At 32.8% G+C, this 9,557-nt stretch overlaps 1 protein-coding gene and 1 long non-coding RNA gene across 2 annotated transcripts; both read right to left on the bottom strand.

Moving 5' to 3' along the window:
* Window positions 1–6,370: 6,370 nt before the first annotated feature.
* Window positions 6,371–7,212, bottom strand: LOC126742398 (uncharacterized). The gene is made up of 2 exons (XR_007662551.1): window positions 7,078–7,212; window positions 6,371–6,519 (listed from the first exon to the last, which is right to left on the bottom strand). It is a non-coding gene; the product is annotated as an uncharacterized LOC126742398 (long non-coding RNA).
* Window positions 7,213–8,222: 1,010 nt separating this feature from the next.
* LOC126742434 (KRAB-A domain-containing protein 2-like) lies at window positions 8,223–9,260 on the bottom strand. The gene has a single exon (XM_050449084.1). It carries the CDS (start codon window positions 9,258–9,260, stop codon window positions 8,223–8,225), a length of 1,038 nt encoding a protein of 345 aa, XP_050305041.1.
* Between the last annotated feature and the right edge of the window lie 297 nt (window positions 9,261–9,557).

The following is a 9,557-nucleotide window of genomic DNA, read 5'->3' on the forward strand; positions in this document are numbered from 1 at the left end:
ATACAGATGAAACAAGATTACAGCTAAACATAAGGGCTGGTCAGATACTAGCCGAAAAAGGATCAAAATGTGTTCCAAGCGTAAGCCCTGGGGCAAAGGGTGAGACAATTAGTGTCATAGCATGTTGTAGCGCAGAAGGCACTTTTATCCCCCCATATTGTATTTAAAAAAAAAAATAAAAAAGAAGACTGGCATGAAGGTATGCCACCGGCTTCTAAAATTAGAATGTCGGAAAAATCTGCTTACGTTAATAGCGATATTTTTTTAGAATGGTTACTAATACATTTTCTACCAAGAAAGCCCTCGGGTAAAACTTATACTAATTTTTATTACTAATAGTAGATGGCCACACGTCCCATACGACCAACCTGGACCTACTAGAATTTGTTGAGCAAAATGATATAATTTTGTTTTGTTTACCATCGCATACCACTCACTACCTGCAGCCTCTAGATCGCGCCTTCTTTAAATCTCTTAAAAGCAACTTCTACGCTGAATGCCGTTTTATGGTTCAAAATAACCCAAACAGGGTCCTTAATCGTCTTCAATTTGGTAAGCTGCTCGAGCATGGGGAAACTCAGCAACTGTTTAAAATGCGGCCTCTGCAATTAAATCCACTGGGATTTATCCATTTAATCGGTTAATTATCCCGGAATATGTTTTTTTAATACAGACACCCCTTGAAAGTCCTGAAACAGAAACATTACAGACGGTCCACACGAATAACTTATCAGTTAGAGCTGAGTTTCCTCAACCAGGCCCCTCCGGAATTCAAAATCTAAAAGCATTACACATCAACCCTAACAAGTCATCAGTACCTGATGAAGATATAACTCCCGGAAAGACTCTTGATGAAGTAACGCCTGTATCTGTTTTATCTGCAGCAGTGAACAGAGTTCGTAAAAAAATATAAGGAGAGATAACAGCTAAGGAATTTATAAAAAATAAGAAAGATGCACAACTCAAAAAGAACGTAAAACCTGTAAGAAAATTAAAAAGTAAGAGAAAAGTGAGTGAATCTTCAGTGTCTGAAGATGACGTTACTCTTGACGACAGTTCCAGTGGTCAAGAAAACTTTAGTTATTTAGAAAATGAATGTGTCGGTTGCAAGGAGGACTATAACCAAACGTCTAAAAAAGACAAATGGCTGCAATGTATCATTTGTAAACGTTGGTTACATGAAACTTGTTCTGGCTTCGTTAATCTTTGCAATAAGTGTGGAAAGACTGTAGCCACCAAAAAAAAGAAAGTATAGCATGGTCCCTCTATCCTACCCCTAGTGGTCCATCTCATCTCCACAGAGCAGGATAGATGGACCAATGGCATACTGTCATGTATATTTTTTAGTGCCTAGAATTAATATTTTAAATTCCTAATTATACCAAAAGAATACCAATGTTATGTTATGTTATATATATTTTTTTTTTCAATTTTGTTATTTTTTTATTAAAGAAGCACGTTTAATTTTTTAAAATGTGGTCCATCTCTCCTCCTTTTACCCTACATAAACAGGGTCCTGCAACAGTGCGTCGGTCTTCCATAAAGCCTAAAAAAATTAGGTTAAAATTTTCTAACCTTTTAAAAAAATTTTGAGACCTGATGCGCATATCTGAAAAATATTTTGAAGTATACAGGGTGCTTCAAAAAAGTAGGGCAAACTAAGCAGCGTTTTTTTAAATGAAATTACATTCTTTTTATTTTATTTTTAAGACCGCCTTAGGCTACCTAGTATACGCGCTAAATATGGCTGCTTTGTCATGCGCAGTTTGACTGCAATAATACTTTTTATAAAAAAAATCTAAAAATCATTACATCAAAAAAAAAACACAAACATAATAAAAATTAATTAACATACAGAGTGTTATGTTTAAACTAAGCAAATTGGCATTGACGACCGTTATCTGATACACCCTGCATAAAAAGTTTTTATGAAAAAAAATGCGCAACTATAAAAACCAATCGACGTGTTCAAGCGTTTTTTCCAACCCGATCCCATCTATTTATTAGCTAATTTAGTCCAATTGGCTGACACACACTGTATATAAAAGTCTTTGTTATTAAAAATTCACAAAGTATTGACGATATTTCTAGTATTAGGTATCATAGATTTTTTAAATTTTGAACTTTATATTTTTAGAAACCGATTTAAAAACATTTTTACAATTTTACAATGTTAATCTTTTTTTTTTCGAATTATTAAATTTAGACTTACTCGTATTATAAACCTTAAAACAAACAAAACCCAAATCTCAGATATAAACTGAGGATAAAATGATGAAATAGATCACATCCATTTAAATTCCATTATTAGAGAGCCATAACGGAATTCCTGGGGATCTGGGTCCAGGGTATTAGCAGAAAGACATGTGTCGACCGCGGTTTTGGCAAATCCAAAGGGCAAATTGTCCCTATACGATGACCGCCACATTGCTAACAACGCATTTGTGTTTATATTACCCACAATTTCATCAATTTACTCCTTGATTTTAGGGATTCTAGGCGAGTTAAATATTTCTAATAAAAAAACAATAAATTCCAGAGTTTCTTGTATATTTTCATTTCGGAAGTAATCCTCAGACAACCTCCAGCCATCCCGCAGACAAAGTTCTTTCCGTTAAGAAAGTTTTCAGCCAAAACCGAAATCCGGACTGCGGATACAAAACTAAAGATACAGTCGTATGGTCGAGTCTAAAACTAAAATATCGGGCAATTCAGGCAGTAAGTATTATTATGAAATTTGAAATTTTGCCTTTTACTCAGTTCCATTCTTCGGAAGTTAGAACAAAAGTTTAAAAGATTTAGTAGTTTATTACTTTTTGGAGGGAATTAGGAATTTCGGCTTTATAAAGCTTTATTTTCCAGACCACGTAGCTTGCACCGTTCACGAACCATTGAGAAAACTAAATTTTAATATTATTGTCATTTTTTCATCAAAATAATAAGATAGTATTTAAATGTCAAACATAAATATAGTATATTCTAATAGGAAGCCCTCTGATTACTCTCATATTTTTGCAGTAATAACATTTTTACACTAATATTTATATATAATATTACAAATTTTGGCTCAGAAATGCATGCACCAGCAAAAGAGAGACATAAGCCTTTGTTGATTTCCAAAAGGCACTTGACAGAGTTATACATGCAGGCCTACTAAACTCCCTTGTAAGCGTCGGAATTGATGAAAAGGATATCCAATTAATAAGAAAATAGAGATCTCTAAAGGAATGTGACAGGAATGCATAATATCACTGGTCCTTTTAAATGTTTTCTGGGAGGAGCTGTTTAAATCCACACTAGAGAATATTTCAGATGGAATCAAATTAAATGAGAAAACTGTCAATATACGAAAACTGCCGACACAGACCATAAAATAAAGGCAACTATTCTTATTATCCTCAGATAAAATATTCAACTTTTATCCAGTTTTTCGTCTTTTAATTTACTTTTATAATATGGATTTAGGATATTAAAGTGTCATGTTTTAGTGCATTTTTATCAAAAAGTTTTCGTTTTAATAATAGAGAGGGGTAGTTACGATATTTTTCACTTTTAGAATATTGATTTCCCATAAAGGAATTTTGCTTTGATAGGCGCGATATTCAAATTTAAATCCCATGGACTTCTTTTACATTAAAGGATATTTAAAATCAATTGATTATAATAGTCCAATTATTAAAAAAAATTAACTACGGGACAAAAATGTACATTCTGTTATACAGTATGTTTTTTGTTTAAAGATAATTAAATTCAACTTAAAACTTTTAAAAATAGTACAAAAATCTGTTAAACGCAAAAAATATATCAAAGTTATTACTGACTTTTAAATATAAATACAAAAAAACTAGAATGGTTATAAGGAATAAAAATTAGTAACAACGTGGCATTACTTTTTTTATTTTAAAGTTTTAATTTATGTTATAACTTAAAGTAATTATGTCGAAAATAGTTAATCAAAATGACTTTTCTCGAGGATATACAGGGTGTTTGGAAGGTGAGTAGCCAAAGGGATGTTATGCTATCAATAATAGTCCAGCAAGACTAACCGGTTTACAGGGACTATTTCTAGGGAGTTGAGTTTGTTTGACAGTCTTAATTTAAAAGTTCCAAACAACAAGAATAACTCCCTAGATCTGATAGGTTCCAGAAACCCCGTTAAATTTAAATGATGAAAAGAAAAGAACCTATCAGGCCGGCTTCGTGGGTTCTCTGTATGGTCAGTTGTCTCAGTCACACTCACTCACTCAGTAGTAAAACACCATAATTTAATTTAAATAGGGTGCTTATTAAAGTTAATATTTTACTTCATCAGAGACAATGAGTTAAAGTTGTAACGCCGGCTCCACACATTGGAGCCAATGTTGGAGCCCAATATTGGGGCCAATAGCGTTCGAAATATGAAGAGTGGCCACACATTAGCACCAAGCTTATTCCTTTGTGCACAGGGCCAACGTTACTATGTCTGGGGCTGAGCGTGAAAAAGAAATTGCGTGGTGTGCGTTTGCAGGGATGACTGCTAATGACTATATTATAAATTTTTATCCTGCAAAAAAAAAGACCTCGTAAAAGAAGATGGTGGGTTACAACTCTTCATAGGTTACGTAATCAGTAAGTAATAAAATAATAATGATTAAATTATAATTATTTTATAGTGCCTATGTACACACCTACTGCATATTACGAGTATCTTAATTTCTATTTTTTTTTTTAGATATGATGGACGGCATTTAATAAATAACTTAAATCAAGAACCTTCAGGAGAATTTAATTATTTTTGCCGTATGTCTCCAGTAGATTTTGAGTATCTTCTGCGATTGATTGAACCTGAAATAAAGAAAAAAGATACTTTGTGGAGAAAAGCTATCCCTGCAAAAGTACGATTGGCAGTTACACTGCGATTTCTTGCGACAGGAGATAGCTTTAAAAGCCTTCATTTTCTTTTTAAAATCTCAAGCCAAGTTATTTCGATAATAGTACCCGAAGTTTGCGAAGCCCTATATGTAAGGCATTAAAAGGTTATGTAAAGGTAGGTTGATATAGATAGGTTTGTTTATTAAATATCTATTACAAGTTTTTATACTGAGCTACATAATACATACCAAAATAACGTAAACATAAAATCCTGTAGATATAAATTTTTTAACAACATTTATTTCGAACATTTTGTTTATGAATTTAAATCATTGTGTGTGCGCCATATCAAAAGCTTTGCGCACTAGGTCATTTTGAATAATATGCGCTTTTGGTTTTGGTTGCAAAATATAAATATCGTTTTGATACGTGTGTGATGGACTACAATCTGTTAATGATGGTGATGGCAAAGGTTGTGGTACTGATACCGGCGGAGGAGCTGACATACTCTGAGGAGAGGGTGTTACATAAAATTCATTTCGACTATATACTGACGACGTAGATGATCCACTCTGAGGAGATGGTGCTGTATACAGTTCTATCTGCGACTAACATATCTTTTTTTATTAAACATTAGTGCAACTATTTCATCCATGATTTCTTCTTGACTTGCTTCATTAAACTTTTTTATTTTTTTTTTGAAAGAAGTTCACAGAATAAATCAACTTCATCTGGCTCACATCTTGCAGATATATTGATCATCATATTATAAGCTTGATCCATCTATTTCTTAGTGTAGTAAATTATGATTTAAGCCATTATGATTTAAGACGTAGGGTTAAAATGAAACAACCTTCTTAGGGTTAAGTAGGATTTATAATAAAATATCAAAAAGCTACATCCAAGGATCGTTGAACTTCCCGTTGACCTGGTTTATGATAATGCTTACTAGACATTATAATGTTTTGCTATATAGAATTAATTAATGTATTATTACAATATAGTAAATTCCTATTTACACAATATTTGTTATACTGGGTGATACTTCCATACTACACCTCCCCAGGAAATTTAAGGAATTTACATATTTCTTTTAAATTGAAAATTCCGGATATATATACTATAAAAGTAACAACTCTTCTTAACATATTCCTAAAATTATATACATACATTCAATTAATATCCAGTAATTTTGAAAATGTCAACTTTTTACCTAAATAACCCCTCTTTTCCTTTTTTTTTTCTTTTTTACAAAACGTTAACTAATAATACACCAAACTAGTAAATTAATTAATTATTACCTAACTATGCGCAGGGCCCTTTATGCACTAATTACTTACTTATGATATAATTTAGTTCTATTTTTATGGATTAGAATCTCTTTATTTTCTTTTACAATTTTTACATTAGGAGATTGATCCTGAACGACTACATACGGCCTCAGGAAACAAGAATTGGCAATTTTATTACCATTATATTCATTTTTAAAGAGAATTTATAATAATTAAAACCTGTGAGCGTCATTTAAATAATTTTATAATTTTTAATACGTTAAATAAATTCAAAATAGTCCAAAATAATCAAAATAAATCATAAAAATAGAATAAACACCTTGTAAAACAACTGGGCGCTTGGGCGACTCCAAAGTAGAGATGGTGACGTGTAGACCTGAAATAATAAAAGTAACCTGAGCACACTTATTCCCGTAAAATTAATTAATAATAAAAATATTAAGCAAAACTCATTAATATGAAAAATATGAATTAATATGTTTTAAACTTGCTCAGTGATTGTACTTTTACGATAACCATTTAATTCATGTTCACCAACATTTAACCACTTAACTTAAATATCCCAAAATTCATTATTCACCAACTTATTATTTTTATCCGATTGTTAAATGTCCCAGTAACAACAACGTACTGATATTGAATGATATACAATCGTTCAATATGCCAAAACGTGAGCACTACATTACTCACAAACCGTAGCCAAAATGCTACCAAAAACATTATCATAAAACATGAGATTGAGACAGCAATCTCCAATCTAGACCACTTGACGATAACACACTTTGTACTGAGGGGTGCAATGGACACCAAAACGCGAGGGTCCTCTCCAGATACAAAGCCTTGTTAAATACAATGAGCACATTTTTAATTAAAAAGGTAAAATATCGGTGTAATCAATAAGATAGAAATAAGCATACTCTGTGATAACACTCACCCTTTCTTGTAGTAAAACACTACACCAAACCAACACAGCTTATTTCATGTCGCAACACCCTTTATTGTTTTTATTAAATAACTTCACTCTTTAGTGACCAAAACTCAAATGAATTTTATAAACCAAATATTTATCTCAATCTTTTATCGAAACCCATAAAAATAATTCCCGAGGGGAAACGCTAAGTGTAAACCGTATTTGGTTACTTACGGTACCGCTGAGCTAGCTTTAGTTTTGTAAATATCCTGGACCTCTTTTCGGTCAGACTGATAAATTTCATCTTAATGACTAAGAAAAATATTTCAATTCTTTAGAAAATAAACAGGGTCTTACAAATTAAATCTCCTTTCTTATATTCAATGGGATTTATATTTTTATCATAAGATATTTTTCTTTTTTCTTTTGAAAGTAAAATATTATTTCTTGCTTCATCATGAGCTTTCTGTAACCTGTATTTCAATTCAATTGGATAACTATCAAAATTGTAAATAGGTTCCACGATATTTTTTTTTAATTACTTGGTATCTGACATTTTTTTCCAAAAACAAGCTCAAAAGGAGTATATTTAGTTTCAGTGTGAACTGCCGTATTATACACAAAACACCAGTACGGAATCCATGAACTCCAAGCTGCGACATGGTTTTCTGACTGAATTCTTAAATATGCTCCTAAAGCCTTGTGTGAATTTTCCAATGACCCTATGCTTTCGTGATGGTATGCGGTGGAATGAACTTGTTCTATTTTTAAATTTTTGCAAACTTTACTCATTGTAAAAGAAATAAATAAATAAGAAACAGAGAAAATCAAAATACGTAAAACTTTTGGAACCTTAAGGGCTTACTTATTTTTACATGAACTGTTGCGGTGACATTTACTGTTACACACTACTTGCTTGGCCCTACACGCACATTTTCTGTCGATGCAATATCGTTTGCAATTGCACTGTATAAAGCCTTGTTTCGATCCAGATGCTAAGCCAGAAGCAGTTCGAAAAGATACAGACGTTGACGGGACTGTTGAAATATCAATAAAGTCGGAGTCGGCTAAGGTAAACTCATTACGGCTATACAGCGATTGCAAAGTTCCATCTTTCGTTCGTGAAAATTGATAAAACATTATATTAAATAGCTTATTTTATGTATTTATTACCTACCAAGCTGATAAAGTCCAGAGTCATTTATACTGAGTACAATAGCTAACACGTTTCTCGGGGCAAGTCTACCTCTGTCCACATCAGGTACTCGTATAATAACGGTTTTTCCTACATCAATAGGTGGTAACTTTGAATTCGAGAGAGCAATCATTTTCTCGGCCTGCTTTTCCAGTCCACCTTTAGCCTCGACCCGTACATTACTAATATTTTCATTTCGTAAACATCGATTACATATAATGCTTTGTTCACCCCCTCCATTTCCTTCTTTGGCTTTTCCGCAGATGATATGAATAGATAAGCAACAAACTGAACATCTAAGGGAATCTGACATTTCTTTTTCGCATATTGTACAGACATTTTTCTCTTGTTGTTGTTGTTGTTGTTGTTTATCTTCAGTATTCCTTCTGTTTATCGAATTATCGTCGTCAACTAGACGCAAATGTCCATCTTCTCGTTCGTCTGAATTTTCTTGATTGCACAACTTTTGTAGTTCCTCTTCTGTTTTAATGTTCGATAGCAGTTCCTTAGGAAGTGACGAATCTTTAAGACCGATCTTTTGAGGCGTGCCGAACATAGCTTCATAAGGACTTTTAGTTATTCCTGTATGCAGAGAACGATTTTTATTGCTTTGCACAAACCGCAGTCCTTCAGACCATTTCGTTGTGTTTTGGTCAGCCAACCATGTAACCAACATGTCCCTTACATCTTGATTCGATCTCTCTACGGACCCTTGGCTCTGCGAATGACGAGGTTTTCCATGGACCAACTTCAATCCGGGCCACATTTCAGCAAGATTTTCTACGATGCGGTTTGCAAATTCTCTGCCATTGTCGCTTTGTAAAATCATAGGGGCGCCGAAGAAACAGAAAATATCTAATAAATGATAGGCCACTTCTTCAGCTGTCTTTGTTTTTAGTGCTCTTAGCACGGTGAATTTTATTAAATGATCCTGATAATTGAGAATGAAACGAAAATCTTGGTCTAGTTCACTTTGCATGTCAATTAAGTTTACTTGACAGCGCGAATTCATTTCATTTGTTAAAATTGGTTTAACCACTAAACCTTTTCGTTGCACTTTCTTTTTTAATTGACACTCTTTGCAAAGTAATAAATAAACTTTAATTATTTGCCGTGTTATATTACAATATTTCCTCTTTAATTCTGAGTCCATCACTACAATAAATAAAAGAATATAATTAGATTTTATGTCGGTTGGAAAAACTCCAAAAAACAAACCTCGTAATCTCTTATGCCCTGCTCCTACATGAGCAGAATGAATGATATCAAATAATTCATCAGTCGTGCAGAAATAACGCAGCTCAGCAGT

Source organism: Anthonomus grandis, chromosome 11 (genome assembly GCF_022605725.1).
Source record: "Anthonomus grandis grandis chromosome 11, icAntGran1.3, whole genome shotgun sequence".
NCBI lineage: Eukaryota > Metazoa > Arthropoda > Insecta > Coleoptera > Curculionidae > Anthonomus > Anthonomus grandis.